The sequence below is a fragment of the Hemibagrus wyckioides genome, linkage group LG28 (assembly GCF_019097595.1).
Source record: "Hemibagrus wyckioides isolate EC202008001 linkage group LG28, SWU_Hwy_1.0, whole genome shotgun sequence".
Taxonomy (NCBI): domain Eukaryota; kingdom Metazoa; phylum Chordata; class Actinopteri; order Siluriformes; family Bagridae; genus Hemibagrus; species Hemibagrus wyckioides.
In genome coordinates, this window is record NC_080737.1 from 17,192,741 (window position 1) to 17,214,889 (window position 22,149).

At 42.5% G+C, this 22,149-nt stretch overlaps 1 protein-coding gene across 4 annotated transcripts in view; it reads left to right on the forward strand.

Annotated features, from left to right (window-relative positions):
* The window catches only part of dcc (DCC netrin 1 receptor), a 258,746-nt gene that overhangs the window by 62,397 nt on the left and 174,200 nt on the right, over positions 1–22,149 (forward strand). For all 4 annotated transcript variants that reach the window (XM_058383550.1, XM_058383551.1, XM_058383552.1 and 1 more), the window contains exon 2: positions 14,004–14,327. In XM_058383550.1, coding sequence (XP_058239533.1) covers positions 14,004–14,327 — 324 coding nt within the window. The remainder of the gene's footprint in view (positions 1–14,003; positions 14,328–22,149) is intronic.

The following is a 22,149-nucleotide window of genomic DNA, read 5'->3' on the forward strand; positions in this document are numbered from 1 at the left end:
AGTGAGGTGTAGATGTTGTGTTCTGTGGGTTTGTGTAGCAGTGAGGTGTAGATGTTGTGTTCTGTGGGTTTGTGTAGCAGTGAGGTGTAGATGTTGTGTTCTGTGGGTTTGTGTAGCAGTGAGGTGTAGATGTTGTGTTCTGTGGGTTTGTGTAGCAGTGAGGTGTAGATGTTGTGTTCTGTGGGTTTGTGTAACAGTGAGGTGTAGATGATGTGTTCTGTGGGTTTGTGTAGCAGTGAGGTGTAGATGTTGTGTTCTGTGGGTTTGTGTAGCAGTGAGGTGTAGATGTTGTGTTCTGTGGGTTTGTGTAGCAGTGAGGTGTAGATGTTGTGTTCTGTGGGTTTGTGTAACAGTGAGGTGTAGATGTTGTGTTCTGTGGGTTTGTGTAGCAGTGAGGTGTAGATGTTGTGTTCTGTGGGTTTGTGTAGCAGTGAGGTGTAGATGTTGTGTTCTGTGGGTTTGTGTAGCAGTGAGGTGTAGATGATGTGTTCTGAGGGTTTGTGTAGCAGTGAGGTGTAGATGTTGTGTTCTGTGGGTTTGTGTAGCAGTGAGGTGTAGATGTTGTGTTCTGTGGGTTTGTGTAGCAGTGAGGTGTAGATGTTGTGTTCTGAGGGTTTGTGTAGCAGTGAGGTGTAGATGTTGTGTTCTGTGGGTTTGTGTAGCAGTGAGGTGTAGATGATGTGTTCTGTGGGTTTGTGTAGCAGTGAGGTGTAGATGTTGTTGTGTTCTGAGGGTTTGTGTAGCAGTGAGGTGTAGATGTTGTTGTGTTCTGAGGGTTTGTGTAGCAGTGAGGTGTAGATGTTGTGTTCTGTGGGTTTGTGTAGCAGTGAGGTGTAGATGATGTGTTCTGTGGGTTTGTGTAGCAGTGAGGTGTAGATGTTGTGTTCTGTGGGTTTGTGTAACAGTGAGGTGTAGATGATGTGTTCTGTGGGTTTGTGTAACAGTGAGGTGTAGATGTTGTGTTCTGTGGGTTTGTGTAGCAGTGAGGTGTAGATGATGTGTTCTGTGGGTTTGTGTAGCAGTGAGGTGTAGATGTTGTGTTCTGTGGGTTTGTGTAGCAGTGAGGTGTAGATGATGTGTTCTGTGGGTTTGTGTAGCAGTGAGGTGTAGATGTTGTGTTCTGTGGGTTTGTGTAGCAGTGAGGTGTAGATGTTGTGTTCTGTGGGTTTGTGTAGCAGTGAGGTGTAGATGTTGTGTTCTGAGGGTTTGTGTAGCAGTGAGGTGTAGATGTTGTGTTCTGTGGGTTTGTGTAACAGTGAGGTGTAGATGTTGTGTTCTGTGGGTTTGTGTAGCAGTGAGGTGTAGATGTTGTGTTCTGTGGGTTTGTGTAGCAGTGAGGTGTAGATGATGTGTTCTGAGGGTTTGTGTAGCAGTGAGGTGTAGATGTTGTGTTCTGTGGGTTTGTGTAACAGTGAGGTGTAGATGTTGTGTTCTGTGGGTTTGTGTAGCAGTGAGGTGTAGATGTTGTGTTCTGTGGGTTTGTGTAGCAGTGAGGTGTAGATGATGTGTTCTGAGGGTTTGTGTAGCAGTGAGGTGTAGATGTTGTGTTCTGTGGGTTTGTGTAACAGTGAGGTGTAGATGTTGTGTTCTGTGGGTTTGTGTAACAGTGAGGTGTAGATGTTGTGTTCTGTGGGTTTGTGTAGCAGTGAGGTGTAGATGATGTGTTCTGTGGGTTTGTGTAGCAGTGAGGTGTAGATGATGTGTTCTGTGGGTTTGTGTAGCAGTGAGGTGTAGATGTTGTGTTCTGAGGGTTTGTGTAGCAGTGAGGTGTAGATGTTGTGTTCTGTGGGTTTGTGTAGCAGTGAGGTGTAGATGTTGTGTTCTGTGGGTTTGTGTAGCAGTGAGGTGTAGATGTTGTGTTCTGTGGGTTTGTGTAGCAGTGAGGTGTAGATGTTGTGTTCTGTGGGTTTGTGTAGCAGTGAGGTGTAGATGTTGTGTTCTGTGGGTTTGTGTAGCAGTGAGGTGTAGATGTTGTGTTCTGTGGGTTTGTGTAACAGTGAGGTGTAGATGTTGTGTTCTGTGGGTTTGTGTAGCAGTGAGGTGTAGATGTTGTGTTCTGTGGGTTTGTGTAGCAGTGAGGTGTAGATGATGTGTTCTGTGGGTTTGTGTAGCAGTGAGGTGTAGATGTTGTGTTCTGTGGGTTTGTGTAGCAGTGAGGTGTAGATGTTGTGTTCTGTGGGTTTGTGTAGCAGTGAGGTGTAGATGATGTGTTCTGAGGGTTTGTGTAGCAGTGAGGTGTAGATGATGTGTTCTGAGGGTTTGTGTAACTGAGGTGTAGATGTTGTGTTCTGTGGGTTTGTGTAGCAGTGAGGTGTAGATGTTGTGTTCTGTGGGTTTGTGTAGCAGTGAGGTGTAGATGTTGTGTTCTGTGGGTTTGTGTAGCAGTGAGGTGTAGATGTTGTGTTCTGTGGGTTTGTGTAGCAGTGAGGTGTAGATGTTGTGTTCTGTGGGTTTGTGTAACAGTGAGGTGTAGATGTTGTGTTCTGTGGGTTTGTGTAGCAGTGAGGTGTAGATGTTGTGTTCTGTGGGTTTGTGTAGCAGTGAGGTGTAGATGTTGTGTTCTGTGGGTTTGTGTAGCAGTGAGGTGTAGATGTTGTGTTCTGAGGGTTTGTGTAGCAGTGAGGTGTAGATGTTGTGTTCTGTGGGTTTGTGTAGCAGTGAGGTGTAGATGTTGTGTTCTGTGGGTTTGTGTAGCAGTGAGGTGTAGATGTTGTGTTGTGCGTGTTTCTGTAGCTGCGTTGTGTAACGCAGGTCATTATTCTTTCTCTTCCTGAAGCTCTGTCATTAGGGCGTGTTGCAGGTTTGACTGTGTGACACTCGGCATCAGCGGCGGCTCTAGAAACAGTTCATTACGCTTCTCCTGAGGGTCTGCTGTCATTCAGCGTGTCGGAGGGAAAGGGCTGCGTTAATCAGGTGCAGACCCCGGTGGCTTATGGGGGTAAAATATGTGTGAACAATCGCCTCACTGTAGCTAACACCAGAGCTGTGATACTGAGGCAGAACTGTGATACTGAGGCAGAACTGTGGTACTGAGGCAGAGCTGTAACACTGAGATGGAGTTGTGATGCTGAGGCAGAACTGTGACACTGAGGCAGAACTGTGACACTGAGGCAGAACTGTGATACTGAGTCAGAACTGTGACACTGAGATGAAGTTGTGACACTGAGGCAGAGCTATGATACTGAGGCAGAGCTGTGACACTGGGCAGAGCTGTGATGTTGAGGCAGGGCTGTGACACTGAGGCAGAACTGTAACACTGAGTAAGAGCTGTAACACTGAAGCACAACTGTGACACTGAGGCAGAGCTGTGACACTGAGGCAGAGATGTAACACTGAGGCAGAACTATGACACTGAAGCAGACCTGTAACACAAAGGAAGAGCTGTGATACTGAGGTAGAGCTGTGAAACTGAAGCAGAGCTGTGACACTGAGGCAGAGCTATAACGCAAAGGCACAGCTGTAACACAAAGGCAGAGCTGTGAAACAGGCAAAGCTGTAATACTGAGGCAGAGCTGTGACACTGAGGCAGAGCTGTGATACCGAGGCAGAGCTATAACACAAAGGCAGAGCTGTAACACTGAGGCAGAGCTGTGACGCTGAGGCAGAACTGTAACATAAAGGCAGAGCTGTGAAACTGAGGCAGAGCTGTGATACCGAGGCAGAGCTATAACACAAAGGCAGAGCTGTGAAACTGAGGCAGAGCTGTGACACTGAGGTGGAGCTGTGAAACTGAGGCAGAGCTGTGACACTGAGGTGGAGCTGTGACACTGAGGTGGAGCTATAACACAAAGGCAGAGCTGTGAAACTGAGGCAGAGCTGTGACACTGAGGTGGAGCTGTGACACTGAGGTGGAGCTATAACACAAAGGCAGAGCTGTGAAACTGAGGCAGAGCTGTGACACTGAGGTGGAGCTGTGAAACTGAGGCAGAGCTGTGACACTGAGGTGGAGCTGTGACACTGAGGTGGAGCTATAACACAAAGGCAGAGCTGTGAAACTGAGGCAGAGCTGTGACACTGAGGCGGAGCTGTGACACTGAGGCGGAGCTGTGACACTGAGGCGGAGCTGTGACACTGAGGCGGAGCTGTGAAACTGAGGCGGAGCTGTGACACTGAGGCGGAGCTGTGACACTGAGGCAGAGCTGTGACAGAGGTCTCTGAACAGAAACACTGACAGCTTTTCAATGATGATTCTTAAATACCTCCTCTAATATGGCTGCTTCCTCTCTCTCTTTCTCTCTCTCTCTCTCTCTCTCTCACTCTCACTCTCTTGTCTGTAGTCACTGCGGTAATTAATATGCATTAGCCGACTGTGTAATTTGATGTGGTTTGTTTTCAGCAGACGGATATAAATCATGTCACGGTGAGGGACGGAGGGAAGGAGGATGGAGGGATGGAGGGACGTGAAGAGGGACGGTGGACGTACTTTGAGAAACTAGCTGTCGAGTCCATCTCTTTGATAAGGACACACGCTAATTTTATATGCTAGGAGAGGATTGAGATAGATTATTTAGTGCTGTGCATCCTTCAGCTGCGGCACTGACAGCACAGCGACGTTTCATTAGCGCTTATCGTCTCGCAGCCTGGGATTTGAAAAGCTTCAGACGGTTCACGTGGCCTTGCAATTTACTGATACCGTCAGCAGCCGCTCTCTTTTCTCAGGTGGCTTCTTTGCTCTGTATTATGGAAAATCTCGGTCGGAGGAGCATTCGTCTGTCGGGGTTTTTTTTGAATGGCTTCCTTTCAATAGAGACACCCCTGAGCTGCAAGCTAATGATGCTTTGCTGTAATCGTACCTTGACAAAGTGCTTCCTCCTTCTTCGCTGCTCAGTCTTTAGTTAATGTAGATTTATTACGTAACCCACCTTAGGCATTTTCTCTCTATTCTACTCTTTCAATATTAGCACAGATATGCTACTCTGGCCCTGAATAGTGAGGCTTTAGAAATAAAAAAAAACAATAAATACTGCCTTTCTATCAGTAGACCCACCGTGCATACTGCCCATGCTGGGAACGAACCATTTAATGGTTTTGATGGTTGTGACTGGTTGTGGCTGTATATCTGTAAGGTATAAGTATAAAGATCTGAGTTAAAAACCTGCTTCTTATAAAGCATCTAATTATCCCTGCTTAGTCAGATGAGCACTTTTTGTACATTGGACCTGGATGATGTATAAAGTGCCACCGCATGTAGTATGAAGAAGCTTTTAAAGTGCAGCCATGGTGTTCGGACATGTACAGTGCGCTCGCTAAGTGACAGACATCATATTCAAGCACACGACTGCCTTAATAGCCGAGTTCATCAACGCACGTCACTGCCGGAGTTTGATTTTCTTCTGTGCTCATCATCTCATCTTTCTGTCCTTGCTGTAGGATGGATAATGGTGATGCAAACACCACGTCAGCATTGCTATGCAAGACTATTAGCTATCACTTTTCAACTGACTCGGATTTCTCTTTGGCCGATTTGGCTGATTGCTGTCATGATTGTTGCCCATGTGACATGTAGGGTAGGTTTAATGCCAGACCCAGCTGGTGTCTCCAAGCCAGATGGAAACGCTTCTGACCTGAGCTCTGTCTGTCTCTTGGGAGCCTGCAGTGATCCGATCCCACTCAGCAGGCTCATCATGCGGGGGCAAAAGTCCTAAATTAAACCCTGACACAGTCTTAAATCACTAACTGCCTCAAGCTCCTGTCTTACACCTGAGAATAATCCGTGAACCATTGACTCAATTTGTTTTCATTTGTTATTTTTAACCTTTTTAACCAGCACACCAATGGTCCATTCTGAACATTTCCAGTCAGGTGTGATATAAAATGAGTCAGTCTTTTGCTTTTACCTCTGTTGGGATAACCTTACACAGACTATTAGTGGTTAAAGATAACGTCTTGAAATTGTTGCTTATGAACAAGAATTTCAGGCAAAGGGTTTGATAGCACTGTTTACTATGAAGATGTGACTTCATAGACTAGGTAAAAACAGAAATACGTATGAAAAACTACAAATTCTTGAAGCCACGAGTGTCTACTTTCATATGAGCTTCATATTAACCACCACTGTGGAGTGCGACTTGAAGAAATTCAGCGCTGAACAAGGACAGAACAAAACAGGCTCAAATTCTGTCTTTTGGCCTCTGGGAAAGTATCTACCAGTTATCCTCTGTAATTCTCGGTCAGAGCAGAGTAACCTGGATGTTCTCCCCATGCCAGTGTGGGTTTTCTTGGTGTTCTCGGGTTTCCTCCCATCTCCCAAAAAGGCTACGCTAAGGGATGAAGGGTTCAATCCAAAAGCTATAATAAAATTGTGATTTCTCAGGTAAAAACAAACACCTCTGCTGTTCTTGCTGGGATTTCATTCTGCTCTGCCCAAGGATGATTTCTGAAGATATGTTCTTGGCAGTCTGCTGCCTGCTTTGTAAGCGAGTTGAGCTGTTATTGGGTTAAACTCGGTGGTGTTGATATGGGCCAGCATGTCTGTTTAAGGTCCGGTCTAAATGAGTAAACCTGTCGGCCATAATCAGGCCCATGCCACGCAGTATCTGTGGTAACATTTAAATGCTGCCACTCGTGCCAGGGAACATGTGGCCGACTGCCAAGGTGCTGTAATGCTCGATCTTTCAGTAGGTTGCATTCACTGAAAAGAAGCAGAAAATAAAGCAATGCAAACCAAACTGATGCCAGGTTTCTCTTACAAACCGCCAGACGATTTTTATGCAGTAGGGTCTATTACCAAAAATTCCAAAAAGATTTTTAAACAGATGCCTTTCAGTTGGTAACATGGGCACTGTTTAGACTATTGTATGTGATCAGTTAATACATATCACCTAATAATTAACTAGGTACTACAATATCTTTATACGGACTCCACAATATAATATACATCCCACCTACCTTTAGGGTAAATGGTGCGTGTTTTTGAGGGTTGTTTTTTTTTACCAGAAAAATTCTGCATTTGTTCTAAATTACATTCACTGAAGACAAACCCAATCCAAATCCCAAAACTTTTCCCGGTTGAAAACATTTCAAGAAGAGAAAGGCATTGATGAAATAACAAGACATATGGTAATGGTGTTGGCCTTGTTTGAAAGAAACCTGTTACCGCTGCGTGAGATGAATGTGAAGAACAGACTATTAGAATCTGTCTCTCTTTTTTTCACTCGTCCTTCCAGGGTTCAGCAGGGGGGTTTGGACTTGAAGCATCACCAGACCTTAAATGACTGACTCATTGTGAACTCAATCAGTTTAGATTGCTGATCCATTCAAAGTTGGACAAAAGCACGGCCAGACGGTGTGTTTGCCAGTCGGTGCCCGTTCCATCTTCCCTACAGAGCCACCAACCTTCTGTTCTGTCTATGTAGCAGCAAAGGAGAAGAACTAATCCTCGCCACAGGCCGTTGGTTAAAACCTTCACCGATGCCACCACTCAGAGCTCCAAGCTGGAAATCGCCCAATCCCAGCTTGAGGCTTGGGTCAGTCCCAGCCGTGTCACAGGACACTAATCAGGATGCTAATTGTGTAAAGAAGACTAATGAAAAACTCTGCTGGACAGAGAGCAACAGGCTCACAAGCATAATACCTTGGCAGTGCGTTGACAAGAAACTATTTACAAATATTTGTAGACAGAAAAAAGCAGCGTCTGTGTAAATCTGGGTTTCAGTGATCTCTGGAAATTAATTTTTTGTGCATTCTCTCCAGCCACTTCAGCACTTTAATGCTTGTATGGAACAAAGGGTCCTATTAAATCGACACATTTTAGTAGGTTCATCATGCATCTAACTTTTCATTTCTCTGTCCTAAGACATTAGTTTGACATCATCATGTGACACTGGAAGCCCACTAGATTTAGTACCTGTACCTCATACTGTACATTTTATTTCTTTTACTTCACTTGAATTCACATCCAGGTCAGATTCTGGGCTTGTTTAAAGGAAGGGTTCATGATCGCAGGCTTGTTTTCACAAACTATGGTCAGTTGCATAATTTCATCTCAAAGGCACAATGTAAATCTTTCTTTTGTTTGCTTTGTTGGTTTTTTAACCCGCTTATTTTCATTTGGCTCAACAGTTAAGGCTCTAACTTCCTGATCAGGATGTTGTGGGTTTAAACCACAGCCACACCAAACTGCCCCTGCTGGGCTCTTAACCCTTCCTTAACCCTTTCTTCTCCAGGGGTCCCATATAACAGCTGCCCTTGTGCTCTAACCTCAACTTCCTAACAGTCTGGGATTTGCAAAGAAAAGACTTTCACTGTGCTGTAATTGTGTTACAATTATAGGGTTTATCCTCACTTCCATCCTCAGATGTACAGCTTGTCATCATGCAGAAATACCTGCACATGTTCAAACCTCATTTCCCTGATCTAAAGAGGCGCATTAGCAACTGATGCTAGTGGCTGTAGTCTCCTTATTAGTGCGCCCACCTCCCATGCCGGAGACCTGGGTTCGAGACCGACTCTGAGGGGGTGCGAGTAGGACCTGGGGGGGTTACACACACAATTTGCCGTTTCAATATAAGAAGGTTTTTAGCCATGCAACTTGGCAAGAGATGTGGTTTTATGAGTTGTACCCATTTGCATTTAAATAAGTTCTTTGCCTCATGTACCCGATACACCATCCCGTTTCCTTCTCTGACCATAAAAAACTCATTGCAATACTTGGAACAGCAAGTCATGTGACAACTTAAATCAATCCAGTTACTCCGGTGTACAAGCCCCAGATCACCCAATTCAAGAGGACCAGGACTCCATTCTCTGAATTGCTTCTAGGCTCAAAAATCACATTCAACCAGAACTTGCTGAACTTCCTGGGGCAAGCACCCAAACTCTACTAAACAGAAGGTTGTGGGTACTGTAAAGCTGATACTGTTGGGGTCATGAGTTAGGAAGAAAGGGTTCCTCCAGTGTGGCAAACCAAATATACACTGTAGATGCTAAATGTAACCATGATTCAGGGCTTGGTGCAGATCATAAGCATCTCATGTATGTGGTACTCAGGAAATTGCTGTATTTTGATTTGCAAGGAAGATAAAGGGAAGTAAAAAGATGATAGTTGGGTAAAGAATGTGTGTGAGAACAACTGGGCCAGAGATGAGGAGTCAGAGGGGAGTCTTGGTAGTTAAATGGATGATCTGTTAATTGAGGACAGAAGCTTTGTGTGTCTCTCACAAAAAGACAGACAGGTTGGTGGAAAGATAGAGCAAGACATAGAGACAGAGCAGAGAGTAGCCCACCATGGCAAGATGTCAGGAGACAGGTTAGCATGACCGCCTTTACTCCAGGATAGCAGGAACAGGACGTGTGTAAATGGAGGAAGCAGGATTCCATACACACCGATAACATCAGAGCGTGTGATTGGCTGTCTGCACACCCAGAGGACGCTTGAAAGAGAATGTGTAAATCACCCATCTCTGTGTGTGTGTGTTTGTGTGTGTGTGTGTGTGTGTGTACAGGTTAATAGGACGAGGAGGTCCACAGTGATGAAGTTGTTGAGATAAGCTGGTGGCTAAAGTGGAAGTCGCAAAAGTGTCGTGGTGTGTGTGCAGCAGTTTGTGTGTGTGTGTAGGTGTGTGTGCTGAGGAATCGATAAAGAGAGTGGAGAGGAGTGGTAACCATGGTGACACAGGCCATAATGAAGAGATAAAAGAGATGTGATGATATCAAAGGGCAGATAGAGTGAAGAGCTTGATGACTTCACAAAACACACACACACACACACACACACACACACACACACACACACACTGGATATAGGTAGATTTTTTTTTCAATGCCCTGTGTGCCTAGCATGTAGTCATGGGCATCACAGGCTTCAACTCTGACCATAACAACACTAAAAAATCATAATTATTCAATGTTTAATTATTTAACATTAGCAGATGTAATCTTAACAAAAAATATGATTTTGTAATATATTACAGCGGTACTGTTATGAAGACCTCCGGTCCAATGGGGTACCTTGACACTGGGGTCAAAAACATGTCATTAACATCACTTCAAAATGAGAAACAGTGCCTTATTCTGGACCACAGGCTCCCAAAAACCTGGATATTTAAGGTTTCCCTTCTCTTAACCCACCTGATTCAACCAATCTAACTAAAGAATGATGCGTTTACTTAAAGGTTAAAGTAAGTATATTAGAGCAGGTGCAACAGTACAATGTGCAGGACACATGTTCTGTTGCCTGTGTTCTTGACAATCACTGGGTACTTATTTATCTTTAAACACAAAATAATGACCAGAACTCCTTTTGTAGCAGTTAGCGGTATTTCCCCTGCTAGCCTGACAGAACACCCCAAGCTATTCAATATTAAGTTATATGAAATGCTCTAAATTAGGAGAATACAGAACTATGGACCTCAAGAAATAAGCAATGATTAGACAACTTTTCTATCAAATCAAGAAATGACCCTGAACAGGTGAACACCAACCAACAGGTGAATCAACCAACAGGCCAATGACATGATCGAACCCAAACTGGAATACTAAACAAATACACATCAAATGAACATTTGTTGTCAAAATACACATCTTTCTTTTTTTTTTTTACATGAGCGACTTCCAGCCTGAAAAATAAGCGACTGACTGACGTTACTTTAGAGTGTAGATGATCACTGTATTTGACATGTTTCAATATTTCTGTCTTGTTCTGCTCCATGAATTTTTCCCACTCTTGTAGTGCTGTAGTGAAAGCCTCTCTGGCATTTGATGAAAAAGCACTTCAGACTGACGTATCCGCAATCTATCAGGACCGAGATGTACGCCATGTTTTCAAACTGATTTCGATCCATAGGCAGCAAAACTGACCTTGGAGTGAACTTTGAACCTAAGGGAGCAGTGAGACGTCTACATCAAAGTAAAGAGTGAAGCGAGCTGGGATTCATGCTAGCTCTTACACACAAACACACAAAGAAAGGCACTTTCCTGCCTTTAATCTCTCAGCGCCTATTCAGGACTGTATTCCTGAGGTCATGCTCTTCCCATGGCTAGCATTGTCCAATTGGATTTCTGCTAAATCTTTTCCCTGGCTCTTGTAGTTGCATCTGCCTCCTGGAAAAGCCGTAACTTTGCCGTTTTTGTAGGCTGAGCTAAAGCTAGACATGTGGTTTGTTTTGGGTTTTTTTTTTGTAGTTTACTCTTTTGCACTGCCTCTTTTTTCTCTCTGACTTTCCATGGTTTCTTTCTTCCTCACTCTCTGGCCTTGCCTTTGTATCTGAGCTCTGTTTTTTAAAATGCCATCCCAAAGAAGAGTGCTAAATCCCATGAGGAAGCTTTCTGGCAGGGACATAAAGACCATCGACAGAAGCTGCTGTTTGATGACTCAAAAAAAGCCAGAGTTGGTGGGGTTTTTTTCCCTGAAGGTTCTGAAACTCATCCACCTTCATTTCCTTTTTGTGCCGCTGCACAGGTGTGTTTCTGTAACATGAGTAACTTGTTGAAAATGTTAGCAGGAAGTGATTAAACCTGTAATGCAGCAGGCTAAGACAAAACGATGGCTGGAATGACCTTGTTGTGCATTAGCATTTGAACGTAAGCTTTCTGACTAGCAATACACTGTCGCTGTGGATATTTCATGATTGTCTAGAACTGTTGTTCTTCCAGGAAGAAAAGAGAGACAAATATGGAAGCCAAGCTGAAAGGAGCAATAGGATTTTTTGGTTGTATTTTGATTGTATTTGTTCTTCCATAATCAGGTTGTTTTATTTAGCTAGAAATAGAAGTTGCTAACGCTAAATGTACAAAATGACTAGGTGCCCACTCACTCGACTGGTGCCTTTTTCTCTGTTTTTTGCACAATGTTATGTCCACTGCAGAACTGCATTTTATGGACTGTAATGGACTGGTGCACTATACAGGGAGTATTCCCACCTCACACCCAGTGGTCCTGGGATAGACTTCATGATGAAGTGGATAAAGTGCTTGCTGAATATGCATGAGGAAATGAATGAAAGAACCTGAAGCATATTTCCACCAAAGAAATCATGGCTTTTGTAGATCTTGCATTTCTTTGGAACATTTTTAGGTCCTGCTCCAAGATAGGGATGTTTAAACAGTACTATGAAGTTTAACTGACAAAATTTTGCCATTTAGGTAAAGGCAAGATTATAGAATGTTGCCAGTTGGTCAAATGATAGCTTACAAGATGTTGTTGATTTGTCAAATGCAATCGTATGGAATGTTGCCAGATGATTAAATGGTTGCTTGTGGAATGTAACTGATTGGTCAAATGGTAGCTTATGAATTGTTGCCAGTTGGTCAAATGGATGATTTTGGTATGTTGCTGTTTGGTCAAACAGAAAATTGGGGAATGTTACTGATTGGTCAAATGCAAGCTTATGGAATGTTTTCATTTGGTCAAATGGAAGATTTCAGAATGTTGGTGTTTAGACAAATGGGTGGTGGTAGGTCAAATGGTTAAGGCTCTGGGTTGTTGATCGGGGTTCAAGTCCCAACACTGCCAAGCTACCTCCATTGGGCCCTTGAGCAAGGTCCTCAACCCCTTCTGCTCCAGGGGTGCTGTATCATGGCTGACCCAACATATTGACCCCAACCCTCCAAGATATGTGGAGAAAGAATTTCACGGTGCAGTAATGTATATGTGACAAACAAAGGCTACTTACTTACAAATAGAAAATTGCAGAATGTTCCTGATTGGTCAAATTCAAGCTGGAATGTTGCCAGTTGTTCAAATGTTAGCTTGTGGAATGTTGCTGAATGGTCAAATTGTTCACAATGCATTTTGTACTTGCTTTTAGTTTAAAGTAGCTTTATATAAACATGAACTTCACATAAGGCAAAACAATAATGCCAAATAAAAATGTATTGTGTATTAAATAAAATGAAATGTAATGGTCAAGCCGGGAACTCTGTAATACTTGTTAAGGACAGATCTGCAACTCTCCAATGGACACATGATCCCCAATTGGTTAAATCAGAGATGTTAGATGGAGCTGCACTCCAGGCTAGTTTGTACAGGCCACTCCAGCCCTGAATCCATGCCTGTCATGGCACATCACATAAAATCATTGGTTCACACCAACTGCTGCTTTTTTAAATCCAGCTAACACGTGCTTTGACTGTCCTTTGGATGACCCAGTAGAAGGATGAATATAATTTAAAGTGAGGAGGAAAGGGAAATAGAAGACGTGGGCTCTCTAGGGTTACATCAGAACCTGCTGCTTGAATCTGTTGCCATTTTTGCGGCTTTGTGTAACTCAAAGCAATGATTGCCTTATATAATAACAGCCTTGGAAATGTACTAACCTGATACACGTACCTCTCTGATGTTGTAATTGTTTTAGAGTGCAGGCAATTCTGCTGTTTCATAATGCATAATATATATATATATATATATAGCGCAGGCAAATTAGCACATTCCACTTCAGTTGGCCTTGTAACCTTGATGTGAGTATAAAATGCATATAGACAGGTGAATTTGATCTGAGTCATGTACTCGTTAAACAGCATTTGATCGCTATCTTTGCCCTGAGCTACACACTTTTTTTTGCATTAAATTATCTGATAGAACTAAGCTAATGCTTTTTTCAATGTCAGTTGCAAATCCGTTCAAGAACTGAATACAAATGATCGGAAAATGTCTGATCATGCATCAAAGCTTAGTCAGAATGTTAATGATAATGAGTTGCTGTTGATGAATGCATGATGCAGGAGTGGTAAATCCCAGGACTATGCAAGTGCTACCAAGTGTTGGGCTCTTGAGTAACGTCTTTGACCCTTGACTGGTGCTAGGGTATTGTGATTCCAGGTGATCCAAACTTCCTATACAACAAATTGCATAGATCACATTCTATACTTAACTTTACATGTGCCATTTTGGACAGAATCTGGGTTCACAGCACAGGGCTGGTCATCTGGGTATCCCACCCCTTATGCAGCTGAGGGTTAAAGTTCTAGCCCATTCATCAAGATTCATCAAGTGTAGTGCCCAATCTTCAGAGATAACATATGTCAAACGTAAATCACCAAACTAACTCCTGCTCTCTTCTCCACAGGTTCTCAGACACCACGCAGTTTTGTAGAATTGCGTTTCGTGTTGGAGCCGCAGGACGTGGTAACAATACGAGGTGGTGTACTACAGCTGGACTGCCAGGCGCGATCTGACCGCGGCCTTCCCTCCATCTCCTGGAAGAAGGATGGCGTGCTGCTGAGCTCGGTGGTGGACGAGCGGAGACAGCAGCTGGCCAACGGATCCCTTCTAGTGCAAAATGTGGTGCACTCACGTCATCACCGACCTGACGAGGGAGCCTACCAGTGTTTGGCCACTCTGGAGGGCATGGGGGCCATCGTCAGCCGAACAGCCAAGGTTACTGTTGCTGGTGAGTAAGACAAATCGATTGTAGCGTTGGTGCTGTAAAGGATGCTTAGTCATGACTAACAAACCTATACAACTACAGACAACTATAGTGCAGTGGTTTCTCTCTAATCGTGTGTGTATGTTAAAATAAAGCCCTTAAGCAGTAGGAAACCTATTTTGAAAAGGGTTGAAAAGCACTGAGGAAGATGGTGAGCGACTAAAGATAAAGCAGTTTATTTAACCGTTCAGTGATGAGCAGTGCAGCAACATAGTATTACATAATTCTCTTTAGTAACTGCAGACGAGGGCTAACTAGCATAATAGAGTTCAGCTTGGTAGGCCAGGCAAAGCTAAATTAAACACTTTATTTTACACTGTCTCTCTAAGGCATTGTTTTATTTCTTCACACACACACATACATATATATATATATATATATATATATATATATATATATATATATATATATAGACCCAGGAATCCCACGCACTACATATTTTCATATTTTCCTGCACTCAACATAACTACATAACTCTGCTTATGAAGGGCTTTATAATTTCATATTGTACTTGGATTTAAGAGATTCTTACTAAAAGCAGACCTGTCACCTTTAATAAATTACTCAGCCTTTTAACATCAGAGTGAGTCGGTTATCACTCGAAAGAGTTATCCCATAAAACATGCGAAAAGAGTAGTCATCTATTTTCAGCCTCAATAAAAAAGGCAGATGATCCAATTGACATATGAGTCTGGAATGATTGACATTTGCGTAGGTGTTTTCAGCTGATACTGAACTGATACCCCTGGAAGCCTTTCCACCATCTCTCATTATTAATCTCCCGACTAGATTTTCTCGCTCGAAGGATGCTCTGACTCGACGCTGTCACTTTCTGTCAAGTTGAATGGAGAAATTGTTTTCAGTTTGTGACGTGAAATAAACTCTAATATTGCATGTTAGACTTGGCTAACATTAGACAAGTATATAGTTAATACCAATTAGCTGTACCTACTAGTTTAAGAAAGGGATTAAAAATACTGTTTGTTCCCCTGCACAGATCGTGGTCAAGCCAATCGATGGTTTTACACTTACCATCAAAGCACAGTGGGGAAGCTGTTACTCATTTCTTGTAGTGAAGTTGTAGACACTAGAAAAGTTGATATGCACACATTCTTTTTCCTAGAACAGGAAGAAAGAAAGTAAACTTTCATACTTTTCTGCATGTAAAATGATCTAATGTCCTACCAAACACCCACCCAACCTTCCACCCCCCCACACACATCGCCCCAAGCGCCTACCAGCTTTATTTATTTCAGGCTCGGTACTTACAGCATCACAGTGAACTGCTTCAACCCTCCAACAATGACCCATGTTAGTCACATGCTGGAAAGGTTGTGGGCTCTTCACCTCCCCATGCTGAGTCCAGAGATGGAGCAGACCTTCTGTCTCTCTGGAGAGAAAGCTACATCTGGACTCTGAGCTCCCACACAGCAGGGTCTGTTCTTCTTGCTGCGAAGCGGAATAAGATAAAAGAGGCCTCCGCTCAGTCTGCAGATGCCGTCTTGGCTCTACGAAGCACTATAGACTTGGGTGTGAAATTGAATATATTTCAGTCCAGATGTCAAGGACTGACGTTATTCATCCTGGAAAGGGACCGAGTATCAAAATCCGTTACGGGTCCATCTGGTGGGCTTGAGACAGTAAGACACCGTTAATCCATTCGGACAAGGAGAAGAAACAAGGACATGTTACTACCTGATAGGCTGATATCTTGGTATGGCCACTGACGTGGTAATTATGGGGCATTAAGCTAGAAGTAACATTTACTGATGTCTTTAAACACTTGCCAAATGGCAGCACAGTGGATGCTACATTTCTGAGTGGATGACCAGATTGAAGCCTCGGTGCCAGAAGCCCCAATCTGGGGGAGGTAGACAGCTTGACTGAAAAACCTTAATTCTGTCCAGTGATGTATTTTCACAGTTTCGGGTACCAGACGGTGACTTTAGTCACAGTAATCTGTCTGTGGCAAAAGTAGGAGAAACAGAAAAGAGATGCATATCAAAAGAGTTATCTTAAGGTAACCTTCAATTCCAGTTGCCTTAAAGCGTATCCTTTGACACATTTTGGTTCATTCACTAAAATGAAACCTTAGCAGACTGAAAATAAACCCTTGGTACTGTTGCTACTGTTAAGTTGGTACCGTCAAGTTACCGTTGCTATACCTTAACAAAAACTAAATATATGGCTCTGTAAGCTTCCTTGTCTGAAGAAATTTGCAACCCCGTGACCATTTTACAAGGACACAGTAGCACAAATGATCTAGAGTGAGACTAAAGGAAGACACCCATCCTATGCGCTGGCTAGAAAGCCTCAATTCTTCGCCAAAGGGGATGTGCCTGGCTGACGCTTTGGCTAGAAAGTCTCGATTTCACCCGCAGATGTATTTTCATTCTTTCAGGTACTAGACCGTGCCGTCGGCCACAGTAATCTGTCTGCGGCAAAAGAAAGAGTGTGAAAGTAGAGGGTATAATAGGCAAATTTTACAGCGAGAGCACAGTAACCTTCAAAAGAGACCTGCAGGCATTTTTAATGTCAGACATGTAGCTTGTTTTGAATTTATGGTCCTTTCAGAGCTTACACCTTAAGGCTTTTAGGTCTTTCTTATACCACATGAAACCTCTGAAGACTACAGATAGCTTTTGCTATATAGGGCAGAGCGTGGTCATTTTTTAAACAATACTTAGACTGTTTTGGTTTGAATCATTGTAGGATTTTTAAACAAAGCAATAAATTGGTTAGGTTTATATCACAATGATATTTCAAGTCTGGTTCTACTGGAGGCTGCAGTGTAAGGGCCAAAAATATGAGGCAACTGTTAGTGTTAGCGAGGACTGTAATGCATTATTCACAGTGTAACTGTGGAGGTTTGTACAGGGTACAGAGAAATCTTCAATAAAAAGGAATGATGCCATAGCCAGACGCCTAGACTCAACATTCTTACTGTTTCTCTGTGATTACACAAACAAAGCAGCATTTTTCGGGACAGATCTAAGAAATCTCTCACCAGAGTCAAGAGCATGCCTACGCATATGCAGTGTTCAGAAGGTTTGGGTTGAACCCTTTTCTGTTTTCATCCTCAGTGTGAGTTTTAAGGTGAGGACAAAGCAGAAGCCTGTGGGTTTGGACCAAAAGCCTGGTTCAATTGCTTCGACTTTGAATACAACTGAAATGAATTATTCACTTAATTATCTATAATTAGATAATAATTTCACATAATTATCTAATTGAGAACTGCCTCTGTGTTCTCAGTGCTTGGTCGATTTTTGTGATTTCTACACGCACTTGGTAAGGATGTGTTTAGCTTTTTTCATCACTGCATATCTGACCAGTAGTTGAAAGAGATTATTTCTGACTAACGGTTGAAAGAGATTAATGAGTTCAGCCCCATGTGGCCCTCAGACAATGTTGTTTTTCATTTTTTCGTTGTTTTTCATTTTTTTAATTCTGTACCAGCATGAATTCAATATCGCTCTGTTCAGTCTCAGCAAATGGACCGAAGTGTAAAGTGATGGCATTAACTTCTACGCTATCAGGATGATGGGAAAGTCATTGCTTAATCACAAAGCCATTTAGTTCCTGGCGCTAAAATAGACAAATATCACAACTCTCATTGCAGCAACGGGTCAGAAAGCTTGAGCACTAAGGTCATAAATTTGCTCCCTAAAGCAAGATCACACCACCTTGCTCCAGGGGAAATCTGTCAAAAACCGAACTTCAGATGGAACAGAAATAAGAGTTTAATGTAAACTGGCTTTTGAGTTCATTTGAGCTAAACAAACCACAATCTAAAATATCACAAATCATAATTTTAGTGAAGAATTCTAGTGAAGAATTAGGAGAGAGTTTCTCACCTTGGCAGGCGGGGAAGCTTCCTAATCCGCCCAGCCTTAAGTAAGCTCCTAATTTGTCAGACAGACCAACACGTTTTCTCTTCCTCGTAAATAAAGCGAAGACACAGAGGACAGACAAATCAGATTACAAGCACATCGCATTTAACACTCCACCACATTCTTCGCCAGTTTAATCCAGTTACCATCATGAAAAGGTCCCTTGATGTCTCCTGAACGCAGCTTACGCGCTCAAATGAAATGAGGCTAGCGCTTTTGCTGTCGCTAACTCGATTAATTACAGCGCACAGGCTAGGAGGTTATTCGGCACGGCACAGGGGGATGTTTCAGATGTTTTATATGAACAACAAAATAATAATTATAATATATCAATGACAATTAGAATTAATTAATATAAAAAATCGAGAGGGTGAGGCCAGACAGGAGGGGTAGCATGAAGAAGTCAATCAGATGTGTCATATTCTTGAGCTAAATGAGCAAACAGGAAGCTGCACTCCCTGTAGATGTAATTATGTTATGCACTTCCTGGGGATTTTTTAAAAAAATTTTCTTGCTAATGAGATCTGCAGAGCATGACTCATTCATTAAGATCCTCCGGGTGTATCTTGGGCCAAGGAACTGAAATTTACTCAGATATTTGCCAAATATTGGTGACAGTTTTTTGGTGGCAGATGAAACATTGATACAGAAAAGAAAAAAAAGTAAATCCTTGTGGAACTCTCATATCTTAATGCGGCTCTAAATGAGTGTCTGATTAAAGGAAGGTACATGAGGACTGTGTAGTGGATAACGTTCTGATTTAAAGGCTTTCTGTTTAGATCCAGTAAAAATTCATTAAAAACAATTTTTTTTATTCAAATTAACATACTCTATTGTTAGATGTTTATTATTATTATTTTTTTAATATTTAAAATGAGGTAATTTACACAAAATTCCTCTTTTTGTCTGGAAATGGAATGTTTATATTCTTCATATACTTTTTTATCCATTTTATTTTATGTCTTCTGTGACAAAAATTGTGAATTTTAGTTTTCCAAACATTCATGGCTTCCTGGTGGTACAGTGGCAGGATCCACCTCTCTCATTGGGCAGAGAGCTAACCCAGCTACTGAAAAGTTAACTCTCAGTGTTGATCCTAAGCCTGGATAAAAAAAATGGGAGGGTTGCATCAGGAAGGGCTTCCGGCATAAAACCTGTGCCAAAAAATCTAAACCAAACGATTCGCTGTGGTGACCCCGAACAGGGAACAGCTGAAAGAACAAGAAAATTCCAATTCTTCATTTTTCAAAAAATAAATAACAGAAACAGCCCTGACCCGTCCTGCACTGTGTATTCTGACCCCTTTCTATCAGAACCAGCATTAACTTCTTCAGCAATTTCAGCAACAGTAGCTCGTCTGTTGGATCGTATCACACGGGTCAGCCTTCACTCCCCACGTACATCAATGATCCTTGGCCGCCCATGACCCTGTCACCGGTTCACCACTGTTCCTTCCTTGGACCACTTTTGATAGATACTGACCACTGCAGACCGGGAACACCCCACAAGAGCTGCAGTTTTGGAGATGCTCTGATCCAGTGGTCTAGCCATCACAATTTGGCCCTTCATCAAACTCGCTCAAATCCTTACACTTGTCCATTTTTCCTGCTTCTAACATCAACTTTGAGGACAAAATGTTGACTTGCTGCCTAATATATCCCACCCACTAACAGGTGCCATGATGAGGAGATCATCAGTCTTATTCACTTCACCTCTCAGTAGGTGCGTTTACATGGACACTTTTTAATCAGATCGGACTGAATTCAATCAGACTGATCGGATCCGATCACAGCGTTTACATGAACGTGGTATGACATGCGCACAGTCCACGAAAACATCCGTACGTCATACATCATTCGTATCAACATCCGTACGTCATACATCATTCGTATCAACATCCGTACGTCATACATCATTCGTATCAACATCCGTACATCATACGTCATTCTTGCGTCATTGCACATGCGCAGAACTTTCCAGGAACATTTCCAACAACCACCCCTTACCATCCGATTGAAATTTTAATCGGATGTGGCAAATTCCATCCGATTGACGTGTTTACATAACACTTTTTAAATCTGACTGTGCTTCTAGTCCTGTTACGATCGGATTACAAGTGTCCATGTAAACACATCTAGTGCTCTGAATGTTATGGCTGATTGGTGTATACCACATATCACTTTCCATAAGTTAATTTTCATTATTGCCTGAAAAAATACACAAAAGGAGGAAAATAAAGAAATAAATATTCGAATAGTTAAATTTTTTAAATTCTACAATGAAACAAAAACAAGAAACAACAGAAATCTCCAGAAAAACTGTGGCATTTTCTCTAGGATTCTTAAGGTGAAAAAATAGTGGGTGTTTTTCCCGCTACAAAAATTGTTGATCTACAGAAACTGGTCCAGGTTTAAGGGCGAAGGATGACGCTAAATATTGATCTGATTAAGCTGATTAGTTGTTCCTCCTTATATGTAGAACTGTTTTATTTAATTCATTATACAAGCAGTTTTGCTTTGGAGAATTTCAACAGCTTGGAAGTAACAGTAACATTTACCTCATTTGCTCTTTATATGTGTAAAACATGGCGCAGTTTCCCAGAAAACAGAGAGACGTTGACAGTCAGAGACTCGATTTGGTGACAAAATTCTGATGCTCCCTTACAGCCAAATCGTTTGTCTTTTAAGTGTCTGTTCTCCGTGTTTTCCTCCTGGATTTTAGAAGGAATTTTTCAGTGGAAAATTCTCATTTAGCTCCAACAGTGAGGAGCAGAGAAACAGATTTATTTCCAACCCTAGACAAATCCTGTATAGACACTGAATATAAGTTTACTGTATTAATGTTTACTGTAGTTGTATATAGCAGTAGATGTAGCTTAAAATGCCTGCTTTCCTGAAATATATGCAGCCTTCTGGAAGGTCCTATATTTTTCATGCAGGATATAAACATATAACTGCGTTTTTGGGTCAACTCTGCCATTTTGTTTTATTTCATACATAATGTCATAAAATCACTTTAAATGCATTCATTAATCCACTCATTGTTTGAATTTGCTCAACTTTTTTAATCAGTAACCATTATTCTAGCCTGGCAAATGATTTTCTAGTGGGGAAAAAAGCGTGTTCAAATGACGCCGCAAGCATCTAGCGAATATTCACAGTGACCTGAAATGCATCCCTGCTGGCTGACTGTTCTGGAAAAGAGAGTTGTTTTGATCAAAAGTTCGAAATAGAAATCCGCTGGCAGCCAAAAAGCCACCCATGTGGCCCTGATGCTTCATTGACATATCTGACACACTGACTCGGTGTATTGTGATGTATCGAGCGCTGAGATTTCAGCAAGTCGGGAAGGGAGAGAGAGAGGAAGCGAGGGAGAGTGATGGCACATAGACGGATGAGAGAAAGCAGCTGACAGCGACAGAAACGGCCAGCAGGAGAATGATGGAGGCAGAGAGAGAGAGAGAGAGAGAGAGAGAGAGGTGGAAGCAGGACGACAGGGAGACAGAGCTAGGGAAGGTGGCGTGATTTAGGCGAGTCCGGACCTGCCTGCATTGAGTGTTTTCTGTAGGCGGAGTCACGTTCAGCGTGTGTCATGTGTGACAAACCGTAGCAGGACAGTACCAGAGTGCATTAGGAAGCAGCAGATGGTCCAGGATGTTTAATATTGCTCTGAAAAGTGTAGGAGCAGGTGTGTGAGGTGCAAAGCTGTTAAATAAAAGCCATTGAACCGAATGACTAAGAACGCTAGCCCTCACGCTAGCTCTGACTTATCGCTATGAAAAGCTGACTTGAGCTTATTTTTTTTACATTTTTTTCTAAAGTGTCCTTGCCTTCTGGAAGTTTCTCACATCGTCCATCAATAACAGGTCTATAGCATCAAACCGGATCGGTTAGCTA